We start from the raw sequence: 19,426 nt of genomic DNA, 5'->3' as shown, positions 1-19,426 counted from the left end.
TGGGTTTTTTGTGTGCGTTCTTTTTCTTTTCTTTCTTTTTTTTTCTTTCTAATTTCGAGATTCCACAATCTCGAGGTTCTGAGTTTGGTAATTTGAACTTCGGAATTGTGGACTTTCGAAATTAAAATGTGGACCCATTCTTCTTGGTTTGGAATGTTATTTCCACGCTTGCATTTTCTTAAACTCTTTACTCTTCGACTAATCAACAAATTGACAGAAGTAGCAAAAAAAAGCAGAGAGTAACTCTGGCTACTGAAAACCCTTAAAAGGTAACAGGAACAAAGAAATACAGAAACAAGAGTAATAAGATATGTACAGCTGTAAGGAAAAAACCCACCAAGGGCCTGAAGAGGGGAAGCTTAGAACTCCAAGTCTACTAATAAAAAAAATGGAATGGTCTGAGCTGAATGACTGTGCTATCTGAAAGATTTAAACAGGTATAACCTAAATTCAGAAACACTGCAGCCATTTTTCTCACCAATAACATTAATATATTGAAAACTGGGGCAATTATTCTGGTGTTGTAGCTCAATATGCAGCAACAGACCTAGAGAGGAAGCTACTTTGCAAAGTATTGTGGGTAAATGGAAGGGCTAAGTAGCCTGGAAAGTTTCAGAAGATGAACTGCCTACTGCCTGTCAGCAGTAGTCCTACCGCCAATAAGGATGGAGTTTTTACCATATTCCTGCTTCATCCAAAATCTTATTAACGGCTAGGAAATTGTGATACAAAAAGTCCCCATCAGTTTATGAACAGCCAGTCTGAGGGACATAAATTACTGGAAGTTTAAATCTATTGGGGGAATTATGTTTCTTTTTCTCATGTTGGAACACTATGAATGGCCTACTCAAGATGTTCTAGAAAGTAACCTGAATTTTATAACCTGATGAAGATTTTTTGTAATACTTCTCCAATCCTTGTACGAGAATACGGAAACTATTCCTCACATAAACTTCTCAGAAGCATCATGCAGTTAAAGGTTGAGACAGAGGACATACATCTCTTATGCTTAAGTAAAATGTTTCAGGCTCTTACTTTTCACAATTAACAAGTTGATTTGACTGTAGCAAAGAACAGTAAGAAAATGATCGGTGACAACATTACTTCTTTTAGAACAAAAGCAAGGCTATAAAATTAAAACAGCAACAAATGTCCCAGGGCCTCAGAAAAATATTTTATGATCTTAGCAGAATGATAATTCTTCTCGGAATCTATGCTTCCTTACTACAACAAAAACACTAACTGCACTGTAGTGAATTCTGGAGTGGGAGTGAAGGAGGGGGTGAACAAAAAAGTACAGTTGTGTACACATCATAAATGTAGATGTTCGAGTGTATTCACTGTTGCAGTCACCACATTTGGGTTATCTGCTTGCAGAAGCCCTCAGTTAGCCTGATTATCAAAGTCTTGGGTCCTGCATCAGTTGCTGTCTCATCTTCCGTGACATCAGGTAGTCAGGGGTATAAAGCATGCAGCCGACACCATTACATCAGTTTTTGTTGCCCCAGATGTCAAATGCCCCCCTTAATGGGAAGCAATTAAATATATATATATATATATATATATATATATATATATATATATATATATATATATATATATATATTTATATATACATACATACACACAAGGTTATACCTCCAACAAAAAAGCAAATACACCAAAAAGCTTTTACATATAGTAAAGGAGAATAGAGGTATAGCCGAGGAAGTCAGGGGGCTGGAGGGAGGGTAACCAGGACTGCAACAGTGAATACACTCGAACATCTACATTTATGGTAAGTGTACACAACTGTACTATGTTCTTCGTGTTTCACTGTTGCAGTCATCACATTTGGGTAGATTCCCAAAGCTAAGGATGGGAGGAGGAATTTAGATAGCATTAGGAGCAGCTATAAGGCCCTGCAAGACTGCAGTGGCAAAGCCAGTTCTGGATTTAGAGAAAATTGGCAAATGGTAATGCTTGGTGAAACTAGGTACAGAACTTCAGATAGCAGCTTCTAGGATGACTCTGGTAGGGACACCTCTGAGAAAGGCTGTAGTGGTAGATGCAGCCCTGGCTGAATGGGGTGTAATCCCCTGTGGGACAGGTTTTCCATGGTGCTTATAGCAGAAATGAATGCAATGGCCTATCTATTTAGAAATGGTTTGCTTTGAAATAGCCTTCCCCTCTGCCCCTGCAGCAAATGCCACCAGCAGTTGTTCAGATTTCCTTTGAGGTTTAGTCCTGTCCAAGTAAAATCTAAGTTGTCTGTGCACATCTAAGGAGTGCAGTATTCGTTCCCCTTTGTTCTGTGGGTTAGGAAAGAAGGTAGGCAAATGAATGGACTGATTAAGAGCCACACTAGATACCACCTTGGGCATGGAGGGGGGACTGGTCTTGAGGGACACCCTGTCCGCATGAAAAATGATGAAAGGCCCCACTGCCATAAGGGCCTGTAATTCAGACACCCTTCTTGCTGAAGTGATTGCTAAAAGGAAAGCTGTTTTCCAAGAAAGGAATTTTAACTCTGCACTTGCAGCTGGCTCAAAAGGAGGAAGAGTGAGTTTTTCCAATACAAAGTTAAGGTCCCAGGCTGGAGTTGGGGCTCTTCTGGGTGGTCTTACATTTTTGGTCCCTCTGAGAAAAGTACAGTTTTGTACCTACCATAAATGTAGATGTTCGAAGATCCACATTGCTGCAGTCCTAACACTTGGGTAGTCCGCTGTCCCAGTCGGCCCGAATACCAAAGTATATGGCTGACGTCGGTCAAGGCGCATTAGTCTGACGTCAGGACGTCAGGGTACAAATGCGCATGACCGACGTCATATCCTCAGTCTTTTCTTGCCCCAGATGTCAGAAGACCCTAAAAAGATAAGGCTAAAACCAAAAAACACCACACACTCCTGCACCAAATATATATACAATATATACAAATTTACAAGAGTATAACCTCACCCACACAACCACCCCTAAACACAGAGGGAAGGAGGGAGGGAATTGGACTGCAGCAATGTGGATCTTGAACATCTACATTTATGGTAGGTACAAAACTGTACTATGTTCTTCATACCACATTGCTGCAGTCCTAACACTTGGGTAGAATCCCAAAGCAGAGGTAAGGGAGGCTGGCAAATCATAAGGAAGCAGGAGCTGACAACATGCCCTGCAAAATAGCCGTGGCAAAACCAGCCCTAGATTTAGAGTAGAGAGGAAGGTGGTAATGCTTAGAGAAAGTATGCACTGAACTCCAAGTAGCTGCCTCCAAAATATCCTTAGTTGCCACCCCTTAGAAATGCTGTTGAAGTGGCAGTAGCCCTAGTGGAATGAGGCCTAATCCCAGCTGGAATCTCCTTGCCATGATGGGAATAACAAAATGCAATGCAAAACCCAATCCACTTAGAAATAGTTTGTTTTGACACAGGCTTGCCCTGAGAACTCAAAGCAAAAGAAACAAACAACTGCTGAGACTGCCTAAAATCCTTAGTCCTGCTTAAATAATAACGCAACTGCCTGTGTACATCTAAAGTGTGCAAAATCTTTTCCCCCTTATTTTGGGGATCTGCATAAAAGGTAGGCAAATGAATAGTTTGGTTTAAAGCCACACTAGAAACCACTTTAGGCATAAAGGAAGGATTAGTACGTAAAGATACCCTATCCTTATGAAAAATCAGGAAAGGCTCAACCGCCATAAGGGCCTGCAATTCAGACACCCTTCTTGCAGATGTAATGGCTAACAAAAAGCAGTCTTCCATGACAAATATTTCAATTCAGCAGTAGCTGCAGGCTCAAAAGGTTGTAGAGTGAGTTTCTCCAACACAAAATTGAGGTCCCAAGCAGGAGTAGGAGCTCTACGGGGGTCTTATATTCTTTGCCCTCTAAGAAATTGCTTGAACAAAGGATGAGAAAACAATGGTGGGTCACAATCATAGTGAGCTGAAATTGCTGCAGCATGAATCTTAATGGAAGAGAAAGACAAACCTTTGTCCAATAACTCAGTAAGATATTGAAGAGCCACACTCAAATTTGGCTCAGAAACATCCAAATCCTTTGCTGCACACCAAAATAAAAATCTCTTCCATTTTCCTGCGTACACTTTCCTTGTACTAGGTCTTCTGGCTTCCATAATCACATTCAAAACTTGTTGAGGAAGCTGAGACCTGCTATGGTTCAAAACAGAATATGCCAAGCTGTTAGATGAAGAGAGTGAAGCTTGACATTGAGCAGATGCCGTCCTTCTGAGACAATAGGTGTGGAATCAAAGGTAAGGGCCATGGAGGCTTCCTTACCAGACTCCTCAGCAATGGGTACCAGTGCTGCCGAGGCCAATCTGGAGCTATTAAAATCATCCTTGGCTTGTCTTGTCTGACCTTTAGAAGTACCTTTGGGAGGAGAGGCAGAGGTGGAAAGGCATACACATGAAGATTTTTCCAACTGAAAGAAAGAGCATCCACTTTCCAGGCTGTGTGATGAAACCTTTTAGGTGCAAAACTTTGGCAGCTGGTGGTTTAGTGGAGAAGCGAACAGATCTATGTCTGGAGTTCCCCATGACACTGTCAATGTCTGAAATACATGAAGATCCAGTTTCCACTCGTGGGGATCCATGATTTGCCTGCTTAACACATCTGCTAAGGAGTTCTGTGCTCCTGGCAGAAACCTTGCTTGAAGATTCAGCTGCAAGCTTAATGCAGTCTCCCACAAAATCATTGCTTGCCTGCATAGAGGATAAGAATGTGTTCCCCTTGTTTGTTGATGTACCACATGACAGTTGTGTTGTCTGTTAGAATCAACACCTGCCCTGGAAGAAGTAAATCCTTGAAAGCCAGTAATGCAAACTGGACTGCTAACATCTCCTTCATGTTGATATGTAGATGCTGCAGTCTGGCAGGCCACTTGTCTTGTATCCACTTTCCATTCAGATGAGCTCCTCAAGCTGTGTCTGAGGCATCTGTCGTTAGAATCTGACTCGCCTCTGGCCGGGTCACAGAGAGTCCCTTGTTTAGGTGACATTCCTGAGCCCACCACAAAAATTCCTTTTGAATGCAAGGTATTATTTGAATGACAGTGTCCAAATCCTGGCAGTGCTGTGTCCATACATTTTGAGATACCATTGTAGCTTCCTCATATGCAGTTTGGCATTGGGAAGTACCAGAATACAAGATGCCATGAACCCTAAGGCTTGAAGGACTGTCCTTGCAGTCAGCCCGGACTGATGAGATAGTTGATGGAAGTAAAGAAATATTCTTTTGTTTGTCCGGGGTTAAAAGGCCATCTGGGTTGCTGTATTCAGTCTCACACCCAGAAAGCACATGTCTTGAGAGGGTACTAGACTGGACTTTATTTCGTTCACAGAATACCCTAGGCATCTTAGCACTGCTATCACATATTCCAAATGCTGAAGAAGCACGTCCCTTCCTTGAGCCAGAATCAGGCAATCGTCCAAATAAGGATAGATTTGTATTCCTTTTAGCCTGAAGAAAGCTATCACTGGAGCCAGAACCTTTGTGAATACTCTGGGCAGTAGATAAGCCAAAGGGCAATGCAGAGAACTGATAATGAGAATTCCCAGCTCAAACGCAGATACTTCCTGCAAATTAGTCTGATAGGAACATGAAGGTAAGCTTCTTTGAGATCCAAAGTTACCATCCAGTGATCTTTGCCCAGCAGAGGTAAAAGCTGTTGTAACGTCAACATTTTGAACTTGGGAATGTCCAGATAAGTGTTGAGGATAGACAGATCCAAAATTGGTCTCCACGTGTTCCCCTTTTTTGGTACTAAGAACAGGCGAGAATAAAATCCTAGGCCCCTTTCTGGCACAGGAACCGGCTGAATGGCACCTATTTGGAGCAACAGAGAAATTTGCTTGTGAGCCTCTTTCCTTTGTTGAGGAGGAATGTCTGGCATGCCTTTGAAAGGAGGCAAGGTATGGAAATAAAACCTGTAACCGTGGTGAATGATATCCAATACCCATCTGTCTTGGGTAATTAAACTCCAGTTTTCTTTGAAAAGTGCCAACCTTCCTCCCAAAGGTGCTGCCAGACGAGAAGATTCTGGCAGCTGAAAAGGCAGGTCATTGTGTCTGTTTACGAAAGGACTGACCCCTGCCCTCACCAGAAGACTGAGCAGGTGAACTCCCTGTTCTAGGCCTAAAAGAACCTTGAGCTCTGCCTCTACCACGTCTAGACCTACCCCTAGACTGGGAATCATAAGCAGGATATGTCCACCCCTTGGTAGGCCAATTTCTACTAAACTTGGAGGCTGAACCTGCAAAAAATCTTTAACAGTCTGCATAGACTTCGCCTTGTCTTCCATTTTCTTTAGAACTGCTTCCACAGGCGAACCAAACAACACATCAGATTGTAAAGGAGCATCTAAAATCCTTGTTTTCACATGCTCAGCTAAATTCTGATCCCTCAACCAGGCGTGCCTGCGAAGAACCGAACCAGTGGCAGCCACCCTCGAAGAGGCCTGCACAGCATCAAAACCACATTGCAAAGAATGCTTACCCACCTGTTCAGAAACATGAACTAAATCCTGCAACTCTTTACACTCAATACCTTCCGCCAAAGCATCTACCTTAGACTTTAATTGTGAAAGGAGATAATTTTGGTATTTCAACATGTGAAACTGGCAATTCAAAGCTCTCATGGCCAAAGTGGAAGAAGTATACACTTTCTTTCCCCATCTATCCAAAGTCCTAGCCTCTTTATCTGGAGGAACAGGATTTTTAACAACAGAAGCCTTAACACCTTTAGGCCCCTGTGAAACAGTTTCTGGGTCTGCCCTAGGACTCTTAAACAGATACTTATGAGCTTCAGGCACCCTATAATATCTATCCGGTTTAACTGGAGCAGGAGGCAAAGAGTCAGGGTTCAGAGAAGCCTCTGCAAAAACATCCTCTACCACATCTAGAACAGGAGGTATAGCTAAAGGCCTATGCTGGGGTAGAAACAAAAATTCCCTAAGCCTTTTCCTGGAATCAGAGAAATCCTGACCTTCCCATTTAAAATGCTCCCTCATGGAATGAAGAGTCTCTGAAAAAGAAAAATCCTCAGGAGGAGAAGCAGAAGGAGTAGAATCATCTACATCAGAATCAGAGTAAGGGGAATACTCCTGCAAGTCTTCAGCAAGACTCATAAGCAACCGAACACTGCCCCAACCTCCCAAGCTCAGGTTCCACCCTAGGCCTCTTATCAGGATGGGGCATAGAACCTCTAATCATTGTAATCAAATCTTCTGCCATCTTAAGCATATGCTTCTTAGGTACAGACCCTGAAGAACTAGGGGTAACTCCTGAAACAAAACCTCGCCTGCCCCTGGGAGAAGCCTTGGAAACAGCAGGGGAGGGCCTAACCACCTTAGGAAGGGAGGGAAGAACAGCTACCTGAGAAGCCCCTTCCGCCTGGCCTACCTCCTGAGAGGTCACATCTTGCAGTAATAAAGTCTCTCCCTGGGATTCCAAAGAAATTTCTGGCTGAACCCCTGGCTCCACCGAGCCCTCTAAAGAACCGACGTCCGGGACGGATGCTTCTTCCAGCCTAGGCTTTGCTGTTTTGTCCTTGCGCTTTTTTGATGAAGCGGGCGTCGGAGCATCCGACGGCATTTTATAATTACACCGCTTCCCAAAAACTAACCTGGCACAATCTAATCTTCTCTTTATAGTGCGTTTGTTAAATCTAGCACAAGAGCGACAGCCAACAATGTCGTGCTCAGGCCCTAAGCAAGGTATACAGAAGGTATGGTAATCCCTATGAGGTATCTGTTTCCCACAAGAAATACAGTTATTCACTTTTTCTGACATCCGGTAAAATACTGAGGCAAGAAAAAACCAAAATAATCCCCAACGGGGTACTTAGCCAACTTGGATTCGGTCTGAAACTCCGACTTCGGAAAATCTCAGAACGCCAACCTGCACTTGCAAAACTGCTTCTGCATCGGACCATGCGGCAAAAAAGACTGAGGATATGACGTCGGTCATGCGCATTTGTACCCTGACGTCAGACTAATGCGCCTTGACCGACGTCAGCCATATACTTTGGTATTCGGGCCGACTGGGACAGCGGACTACCCAAGTGTTAGGACTGCAGCAATGTGGTATGAAGAACATCTGCTTGATCAGTGCGTGAGAGGGGTGGTTCTGTGTTGTAATTAGCTGAAATGGCTGAGGAGTGAATTTTGATGGAGGAAAAGGAAAGGCCCTTGTGAAGCATCTCAGTTAAGTATTGAAGAATCTGAGGTAAATTGGGCACTACTGTGCCCATCCCCTGAGTTTGGTTCCAGGCACAGAATCTTTTCCATTTTTCAGCATAAGATTTTCTAGTACTAGGCCTCCTTGCCTCCACAATGACATCCAGCACTTGTTTACTGAGGGATGGTAATGGAGAGATTAGGAAATTAGCCAGGCTGCCAGGTTCAGGGTTTGACACTGGGGGTGCAGAATCTGGCTCTCCTGCTGAGACAGCAGGGTAGGGGTCTGAGGCAGGTGCCATGGGGCCAGCTGTGACACAATGCACAAGAGGGGGTACCAGTGTTGGTGTGGCCAGTCTGGTGTAATCAGTATCATCCTTGGTTTGTCCTGTTTGATCTGTAGTAGCACTTTGGATAGGAGAGGAGAGGCAGAGGAGGAAAGGCAGAAACTGATAGATTTTTCCAGCTGAAGGACAGAGCATCCACTTTCCAAGCTTGTTTGTGGGAAATCCTTGTGCAGAATTTGTCCAATTGGTATAGTTTGTCTGTCAGTGTATTTAGTTTTCCTGGCAGGAACTGAGCCTGTAGATGCACTTGGTAGCTCAAGGCTGTGTTCCACAGAGCCATGGCAAGTCTGCAGATGGGGTAAGAATGGGTACCCCCCCTGCTTGTTTATGTACCACATAACAGTGGTGTTGTCAGTCTTTACCATTAATTGTCCTGGAAGAATGTGGTCCTTGAAGGCTGTCAGAGCATTCTGTACAGCTAACATTTCTTTTTGATTGATATGCAGGTGCATTTGACGTGGGTTTCATTTGCCCTGAATGCACTTCCCTGCCAGGTGAGCCCCCCATGCATAGTCAGATGGGTCTGTTGTTAGGGTTTGAGCGGCAGGGGGTAGATTGAATGGTAGTCCCTTGTTCTGGTGGCAGACCTCTGCCCACCAAAGGAATTCTAACCGTAGGCAAGGTATGATAGGAATCATTGCTTCTAGATCCTGAGAATGTTGACACTATAGGCTTTTTAGATACCATTGTAATTTCCTCATATGTAGTCTTGCACATGGAATTAGTAGAATGCACGAGGCCATGAACCCCAAGGCTTGCAGTATTTGCCTTGCAGATAGCAGGGTTTTTGTGGCCACTAGTTTGAAGTAAGTTGTCAAATGAATTTGTTTCTCTGGCGTGAGGAAAGCCATCTGGGAAGTTGTGTTCAAGCTTGCTCCCAGGAATATAATTTGTTGACAGGGTACCAGATGTGATTTATTTTCGTTTATGGCGTTCCCCAGACAAGTTAACATGTTTTGTGCAAATGCCAGATGATTCAGAAGTATGTCCTGGCTTTCTGCCTGAATTAGACAATCGTCCAGGTATGGGTATATCTGAATATTTCTTTACCTGTAAAATGCAATGACTGGAGCTAGGCACTTTGTGAATACCCTGGGTGCAGTAGATAAGCCAAAGGGCAGTGCAGAGAACTGATGGTGCATGCAACCTGCTTTGAAGTGTAGGTATTTTCTGCAAGATTCCCTGACTGGGAAATACAGGTAGGCTTCCTTTAAATCCAGTGTTGCCAACCAGGCATCTTTGCCTATCATGAGAAGCAACTGGTGAAGAGTTAGCATCTTGAATTTTGGAATCACCAAAAAGGTGTTTAGGATAGAGAGGTCCAGGACAGGACACCATGAATTGTCTTTTCTGGGTACCAGGAAAAGTCTTGAGTAGAAACCTTGTCCTTTTTCCTATTCTGGTACAGTCTGAATAGCCTTTAATCTTAAGAGAGAGTGTACTTGCTTTTGAGCCTCTGCCCACTGATTTTGGGGGTAGATCTCGCCAACCGTTTGGGGTTGGTAGTGTGTGGAAGTGAAATCTGTATCCTTGGGAAACTATGTTTAAAACCCATTTGTCCTGGGTAATGAGTTCCCAGTTTTTTGCCTGCAGAGCAATATTTCCCCCTTAAAGAGCAGTCAGTTGAGAAGTGCTTGGAAGTTTTAAAGTTAAGTCATTGAGACAGCTTACCATGGTGGGGGAGGGGTCTTACTACTCCCTGATTTGGAAGTGGGAGCCCCCCACTGCTTAGTCCTGTGCGTACCCTGGGACTGAAGCCTGGGTGTTCTGCTGGTTCTGGGTTTGAACTGAGAAGGCCTGGAAGAGGCAGGAAAGGACCAATTTTTTGAGGGCCAATGCCTACTAAATCTAGGAGGCTGCACTTGTAAGAAATCTTTAACAGTTCGCATAGATTTAGCTTTTTCCTCCATCATTTTAAGAACAACTTCTGCTTTGTCACCAAACAGGCGGTCCTGATTTAAGGGAGCATCCAGCAAATTAGTTTTAACATGATCTGGCAAAGATTGCTCCTTAAGCCAAGCATGCCTTCTAAGTACAGACCCAGTGACAGCAGCCCTGCAAGATGCCTCTAATGAATCAAAACCACAATGCAAAGTATGTTTTCCAACCTGTTCAGCAGAATGCATTAAATCCTGTAAATCCTTATTTTCAGCACAATCAGGAATCATCATCATTTTCTGTTTAAGCAATCCAATAATATGCTGCTGATACTTTAACATATGAAACTGGCAATTTAAGGCCCTGATGGCCAAGGTTGCAGAGGTGTATACCTTCTTACCCCATCTATCCAGGGCCCTGGAATCTCTATCAGAGGGGGTAGGATTTTTGGCAGTAGTAGCCTTAATACTTTTGGGTCCCTGTGAAATGGTCTCATGGTCCACAGTAGGATTTTTAAAAAGGAACTTATGAGAATCAGGAACCCTGTAATATCTTTCAGGTTTTCTGGGAGCAGGAGGTAGAGAGTCAGGGGCCAAGCTAGATTCCGAAAAGGCATCGTCAACCATGTCCAGCACAGGAGGGATAGCCAAAGGCCTGTTTTGGGGCAGGAGTAAGAAATCTCTAAGCCTCTTTTTGGAATCAGAGTAATCCTGACTTTCCCTGTGAAAATGTTCCCTAAGAGTATCCAAGGTTTCACCAAAAGAAAAATCCTCTGGGGGTGAAGCAGTGGGAATATAGAGTCCTCTGCATCAGAATCCTCATAGGTAGATAAGGGTAAATCCTGGTCATCAGAGGAGACAGAATCCTGTTCAGAAGAATCGTAAGCAAATTCAGTCCTAGGTCTCTTACAGGGGGAAGGTTGGCTTCCCCTGATTAAAGTAACAAGGTCTTCAGCCATTCTTATTTGTTTTTTGGGTATAGAGGCCTGACCATGCGGTCTGGGCATCGGTTTCCTAGGCAATGTTCGCGTTTTAGGCCTAGAAGAAGAAGATGGCGTCTGTTTAATATGCAAGTCAGTAGGCCTGAAAACACCCTCAGAAGCTGGTGCCTGCACAGCGGCTTCGGACCCATCCAAGGTAGAGACATTTGTAGGTTCTGCAGCTGAAGCATCTCGTGGCATACTGCACTCCGAATGGGTCTCAGTAGAGGTCTGCGAATCTGAAGTAGTGGGTATCAGGGGCTGCAAAAGCTCCTCACTGAGTACCAGCGAACTGGCGACTAGCTTTGGAGAAGCATTGTTGGCAGCTTTGGACCTGGACAGCCTGTCTCTGTCTTTATCTTTGTGTTTTTTCGGAATGTTGGTAGTCAGGTGGTTTACTGAAGACGTATCTGGATAATTGAACCGAGTACCAAAATATTTGGAAGTGAAAATGTACCGATGATGAACAGTTCCTGGTTTAAATAAGGCACAAAACTGACAGCGAGGTACGTCATGATCAGGGCCTAGGCAAGGAATACAGTATGAATGAAAATCTTTATGAGGTATTTGTTTTCCACAACAAATACAATTATTGACTTTTACTGACATCAGCTTAGAGCAAGAAAAAGTTTCCCCAATGGGGTACTTAGCTTTAGTTGAAGACTTCAGTTCTGAAACTCGAAAACAAAAATTTCAGGAGTCGGCCGACCGGCACTTGCGAACTGCTTCTGCTTCGGGCACCGCACGGCAAGAAAGACTGATGTAATGGCATTGGCTGCATGCTTTATACCCCTGACTACCTGATGTCCACAGAAGAAGGCAGCAGTTGCCGCAGGACCCAAGACTTTGATAATCAGGCCGACCGAGGGCTACTGCAAGCAGATAACCCAAATGTGATGACTGCAACAGTGAAAAACAAAGAACATCTTGGTTTATCAAAAGGAGTCCTTACCTGTGACATTACCTCCAGTGACCAGCTGTCGGCCATTGAGATGGGTTGTGTAGGGTTTGTAGGGATTTTACTGTCCTTTTCAGAGGGCCGCAGCAGAGTTGGACCAAAAACAGTTGCCAAGTTGTGTAGTGACATTTTGTTAATGCTCTCTTTTTCTGCAACCCTGTAGGAATAATAAATACAAAAATAATGTCAACATAACAACATTAAACGCACTGCTGAGACCAAAAAGAGGAAAGACAGACAAATCACAAGAAATACTAAAAATCTATGTCACTTGTGTTCATTTTGTTTCCCAGTGACCACTTTTTCACTCACCAGAATGTACATGATCTAAACTTCTGTTTTGTGCTGTAACAGACTACTTGGATTATTTCAGTGAAATCTTCCCACAATACACGGCAATGCAATAGAGTTTCTTCCCTAACATCAGTGGACTGTCTTCTTCTCAATGGTAAACTATCATGCTATCAATGAAGGCATGTCCTTAAACAGGAGGGGTGGTCCCTAGCTCCTCTTACTTCATTCCCACCAGAGGATGAAAACATTTTATCCTAATACATACGACACAAGAAGCAGAACAACAAGGAAGAAACTAAAGGAAAATCAAACGTAACAGTACCTAAACAAAGCTTGAACTAACAGGAGCACGGGCCAGAATTACAGTGGGCCTCAACATGGGATACTCCTAAACAAAGCTTGAACTAACAGGAGCACGGGCCAGAATTACAGTGGGCCTCAACATGGGATACTAAGATGAATTATAAGCTTGATGAAAGGGAAAGCTCCGAGTGATCAGGTGCTGCGGCCTGTGAGTAATCCATCATCTCTAAGTAAGCTTGCTCTGCAAGGATTCTAAAGCAGCAAAATGCTTTCAGGGTACAGGACTCAAGAAGGAGAACAGCCTTGCTAAAGTCATCTGGGAAGCCAGAGCTGATAACTACACTGTTGTGGTAGGTGAAGGTATGAAAATCTTGCACAGACGTTATTTCATACCTCCACTTATGGAAGCCACAAAGATGCTTACAGAACAACTCTCTATAATAGGAAGTAAGTAGCAGGAAGGCACCAGTCACTGTCTGCTCTCGTGGTGATTATTTTTCTTGTTCTCAGTGAAACAACATAAAATATTTGGATGGTCTGCCCTCTAAAACCTGCCTTCCATGACCTTTATTCTCTAAACCCTTATGAAAATCCCCATCGGGAATTCCCAAGGAATGAAAAGTTTTCTTCACCTGGATTGCGCTCCTACTGGGAGACAGTGTGCTACCTCTGTGGACCAGGCTAAAAGGAGACAAGGCATCCCTGGTATGAAGATGCCTTGGCAGCCAAAACAAATTTTATTTAATGCTCCCCCTAACGTGCAGCGACATGAATTTCAGTGACCCCACGCATACTAAAATATACATTCTGCCTATGCAGTGGAGTTTACTTACCTCTCTACCTGCCATTTGCTGACCCAGTGAATTCAGAGACACAAAGAGGTGATTGTCTGTTCTATACTCTTTCCACACTCATGACTTTCCAGGGCTTTTCTGCCAGACAAGCTTGGGTCATGCATGGTGCAGATGGAAACACTCCCTGTCAGTCAGTACATCAGCTAAAACAAAGTACACAGGTGTTTGTAACATATCAAGTTTATTCCACAGTCTTCCATGAAATTATGTTGTCCCTAGGTACATGTGTATGTATGCATGTCCCTTATGATGGACTCTTACCCTTTACAGCACTGCAGTTCTGCTGTAACCTCGGTGCTGGTCATGGCAGGCTCTAGAATTCACCCCAAACTGGTTAATGATCATGGATGGATGAAGTGGTTTATTTCGTACACAAGGAGATGGATGATTTTACAGCGATCTCAAATATTGTTGTATGAAGAAATGTTGCATGCTTCCTGTATAGCTTCATAGGTAAGTACTAGGCTAGCCGCATGTGATGGCCAATTTAAGCCCAGCAAATTTCTCTTTTCCTGCTTGGGATCATACCACAGATACCCTGAGGGGACCCATGCAAAGAATAAAGCATTCACAAACTGCACTTGTCCATCAGTAGTATAGGTAGCAGTCCTGGAATAAATTTTCTATTATGCATCCAAAGATCCAAATTACATTTAAATATGGACAGCTATGAGCTTTGTTTTACAGAGCTGGGGAGTCTGTTCCAGAGTAATATACCCTGCAAGATATACCTGCCCCTCTAAACCTTTCCGTTAATGTTGCAGGACAGGTTTAGATCCCTATACCAAGTAATTCTGATGCCATTTGACTTGCTGATGTGCATTATGTCCATTATATGTTATATTATGATGGGCATTATGTCCATTATATGTTATATTATGATGGGCATTATGTCCATTATATGTTATATTAGGATGGGCATTATGTCCATTATATGTTATATTATGATGGGCATTATGTCCATTATATGTTATATTATGATGGGCATTATGTCCATTATATGTTATATTATGATGGGCATTATGTCCATTATATGTTATATTAGGATGGGCATTATGTCCATTATATGTTATATTATGATGGGCATTATGTCCATTATATGTTATATTATGATGGGCATTATGTCCATTATATGTTATATTAGGATGGGCATTATGTCCATTATATGTTATATTAGGATGGGCATTATGTCCATTATATGTTATATTAGGATGGGCATTATGTCCATTATATGTTATATTAGGATGGGCATTATGTCCATTATATGTTATATTAGGATGGGCATTATGTCCATTATATGTTATATTATGATGGGCATTATGTCCATTATATGTTATATTAGGATGGGCATTATGTCCATTATATGTTATATTAGGATGGGCATTATGTCCATTATATGTTATATTAGGATGGGCATTATGTCCATTATATGTTATATTATGATGGGCATTATGTTGTTAAAAGTATGAATTTCATTAGGATGAACGAAACATAATTCTTGCAACGGGATAAAAATCAAACTGGAATGACTCCTGAACACAGCCTAGTCACAAAAGGAAAAAAGTACAACAAACTTTTACACTTGATCCATACGGGAAGTTAAACAAGAAAAAGGTTTACTCTGTGAGGACTGCCAAGTAAAACTACTCCGTGACTATATTTGTTCACCCCTCCTACCTTCTTCCTACTGTGTTAACACCCACTAGCTGCTGAGATGCCCATCCCTTATGTAACCATGACGTCCAAATTCTTCACCTAGTCTCATCTCTTTTGTTAATCACTATACGATCATACTGGGAAGGTCCTCCCTTGGACTGACTAAACTTCAGTAACCTACCCTTTTATATCTTACACAGGCCTATGGCATTAACCCCCTTTTCCAGCTAAATTTTAAAATATCTGACAGTGTTCTATAAAGAGACCTGAAAGGGACTAGCCAAGTAAAAAAAAATGACAGATATACAGACATATATTACACATATATAACACTTCTAATAGTTGACTAGATTTTGATAATTTTACATAATGTCAAGCATAATCCAGCAAACATTGGGAATGGGCTTTAATATAGATTCTGCAGAGGAGAGCAAGTCCACATTTAATTACATCTACGGGTCGCTAAACTGAGGTTCACTGGACTGTGACCGACATTCAATGAGCTACTCACAATCCCTCTGATAAAATCGGCCTGCAGCTGCATATGTATACATGCGTGCATGCATGTGTGTTTGTGTGTATCTATATATTAAAAGGGAAACCTAATTGTACAGAAACAACTACTACTGATATTGGTAAATGAATTACTGAAATAGACTTCTGTCAAATCTTACGGAAGATCTGTGTCATAGATCACTTTGTATTCTTATTAAAAATAAGAAAACAAGATTGAAGCCCAGGTTTATTAAGTTACAACAAGACAGAGGGGCTTTAGCCCTCGTCATAGCTTCATCAGATCTAAGTCACACATATAGCAGAAACAAGCAATATAGAGATTTCTTTAATTTTCCATATAAAAAGCTATGTAAATTACAGTAAAAACATTAATCCAAGTGGACTTAGATCAATTCAATGACCAGACCATCAATAACACTACCACTATTCAGGTAAATTTGAGCCGAAAGGTTGTTAGGGTTATGAGCAGCACAACTACATCTGAAAAGGATTTTTTCCCTTTTCTGATGTACTGGTTGTAGTTAATTTGTGTTTTCAATATAATGAATTGTCGACAACTTTTGGTCAGATGTTTTTTTTTTTTTTTAATCGGTGGGAAAAGGGGCTGTGGACAAATGGATTTAACATTTCAACCATATATATATATATATATATATATATATATATATATATATATATACACACACACACACATTATATATGTGTGTGTATATATATATATATATATATACATATATACATATATATATATATATATATATATACACACACACATGTACATATACATATATATATATATATATATATATATATATATATATACACACACATATATATATATATACATATATATATATATATATATATATATACACACACACACACACACACATATATATATATATGTACACACAGTTGTGTGTATATATATATATATATATATATATATATATATATATATATATATGGGACTTCTTAATTTCAGAACAACAGAATCTCAAGATTCTGAATATCAAAGCCAGAATCTCGAGATTCAATATCTCGAAATTAAGAAAAAAAAAGGCACGACACTCTGCAAAATAATGTTTTGCAGGGGGGCAAGCACCCCCACACCCCCTGCAACTTAAATACATCAACTCTGAGATTGTACTACAGTGAAGGGATTACTGTTCCATTTACTGTAGTGCAATATCTGAGTTAGTATATTTAAGTTGCAGGGGGTGTGGGGGGTGCAGGGAGGCTTGCCCCCCTGCAAAAACATCATAGCAGCTATTAGTTTTTTATTTTTTTCTTAATTTCTAGATATTGCATCTCGAGATTCTGGCTTCAATATTCAGACTCTCGAGATTTTAATATTTCGAAATTAAGAAATGGAGTCATTTTATATATATATATATATATATATATATATATATATATATATATATATATATATATATATATATGCACATGTGTATAAATGTGTGAGTGTGTGTGTGTGTGTGTATATATATATATATATATATATATATATATATATATATATATATATATATATATATATATATATATATATATATCTGCCCACACACATGCATACATATACATATGTGAATCTACTTAAATTAATCTAATGTAAAAAAAAAATTTTATGAAAAGGTCTAAGCCAAAATGGTTGAGAGAAGCTAAACAAAGTCAACTGCATCACTACACACCCTTGCTAATCAAATATACCAACTCCAGGATTGCACTACAATGGACCAAGGGCACTGCTATATCATCAATTCTACTGACATATGTTTTAGAACTGTTTCATAGACCATCTTTATGTAGACTTTACTCAGATTAGATTAATTAATTAAATATACTAACTCCAGGGCTGCACTACAATGGACCAAGGGCACTGCTACATCATCAATTCTGCTGACATATGTTTTAGAACCGTTTCATAGACCATCTTTATGTAAACTTTACTCATATTAGACTAATTCAGGTAGAACCATGTGCAGACACACACTCACTTTTTTTCCACAGGCTCATAAATATTCCAAGTACCCTGAAATTCATGACCAGTTACCTTCCTCAGCTAGCACCTCTGGTTCTACTGGAAGGACATCCCAGCCAATCCTGGATACATCTGTGGATACCCATCAAGCTTATATTAAAAGGAAGACAGTGAGTTCCACTCCTTAACATGCAGGCGAAGTTCATTCCAGAGGCTTGGGAGGTGGAGAATTATAAACCTATCCCTCCATCATGTTTTATCTGTTGGCAAGATTTAGGTCCCTGGTTCTGAACAGGAGGTCCTGGACAATCAGTTCTCTAATGGCATGGTAACTGAACAAAGATCTTGCCTCAGGAGTCTATAAAAAGTACAGTTGGGTACACTTACCATAAATGTAGATGTTAGAGTGTATTCACTGTTGCAGTCATCACATTTGGGTTATCCCTGCCAGGGTAGCCCTCGGCTGGACTGAACACCAGAGGCTTAGTATTTCTGCATCGGTTGCTGTCACTTCAGGACTGACATCAGGTCATCTGTAGTATAAAGTAAGGCAGCCGATGCCATTACATCAGTTTTTCTTGCCCTAATCTGTCAGAACCCCTGAAGTAGAAGCCAGGTTCTGGTGGAAGAACCCCACCAGCAGAAAGTAAATACCAATATGTCCCTTGTAAGGAAAGAGAAGAAAAGGGGTGGTGGGAGGGAAACCAGGACTGCAACACTGAATACACTCGAATATCTACATTTATGTTAAGTGTACGCAACTGTACTGTGTCCTTTGTGTTTCACTGTTGGAGTCATCACATTTGGTTTGATTCCCAAAGTGGAGGAAATAGGTGGAGGCAGTCAAGGAAACTAGGGGCTGGCTAGGATGCCCTGCAAGACTGTAGAGGCAAACCCTGCCCTGGATTTGGAGAAGAGAGGCAGGTGGTAATGTCTGGTAAAAGTGTGAACAGATGTCTAGGTGGCAGCCTCCAGGAGCCAGGAGCCTCTGAGGAAAGCTGCAGAGGTGGAGGCTGCTCTGGTGGAGTGAGTCCTGACCCCCTTGGGGGAAGGCCTTCCAAGCTGTTTGTAGCAGAAATGGATGCAGTGTGCTATCGATTTGGAAATGGTTTGTTTGGAGATGACTTTGCCTTCTGGCCCTGTAGCAAAGTTAACCAGCAATTGATTAGACTTTCTGAAGGATTTAGTCCTGTCCAGATAGAAACTGTCTGTGCACATCTAAAGATTGAAGAAACCTTTCCCCCTTGTTCTGGGGATTAGGAAAGAAGGTGGGCAAATGAATGGATTGGGTGAGAGCCACACTGGACGCCACCTTGGGCATGAAGGATGAGTTAGTCCTGAGGGATACCTTGTCAGCATGGAAGATGATGAACGGTTCCACAGCCATGAGTGCTTGCAGCTCGGATACTCTTCTGGCCAGTGATGGCCAGAATGAAAGTTGTCTTTCAGGAGCTCTTCTGGGTGGCCTCAAGTTGCTACCCCCTCTTAGGA

The 19,426-nt window shown here is 41.7% G+C and overlaps 1 protein-coding gene across 1 annotated transcript in view; it reads right to left on the bottom strand.

Annotated features, from left to right (window-relative positions):
* The window catches only part of BCR (BCR activator of RhoGEF and GTPase), an 841,427-nt gene that overhangs the window by 34,193 nt on the left and 787,808 nt on the right, over nucleotides 1-19,426 (bottom strand). Inside the window, exon 17 of the mRNA XM_044069810.1 lies at nucleotides 12,323-12,485. Coding sequence (XP_043925745.1) covers nucleotides 12,323-12,485 — 163 coding nt within the window. The remainder of the gene's footprint in view (nucleotides 1-12,322; nucleotides 12,486-19,426) is intronic.

The sequence above is a fragment of the Protopterus annectens genome, chromosome 4.part0, assembly GCF_019279795.1.
Source record: "Protopterus annectens isolate FY-2018-M chromosome 4.part0, PAN1.0, whole genome shotgun sequence".
Taxonomy (NCBI): Eukaryota; Metazoa; Chordata; order Ceratodontiformes; family Protopteridae; genus Protopterus; species Protopterus annectens.
The sequence above is the reverse complement of the archived record's forward strand: the minus strand, read 5'-3'. Positions and strand labels throughout refer to the sequence as shown.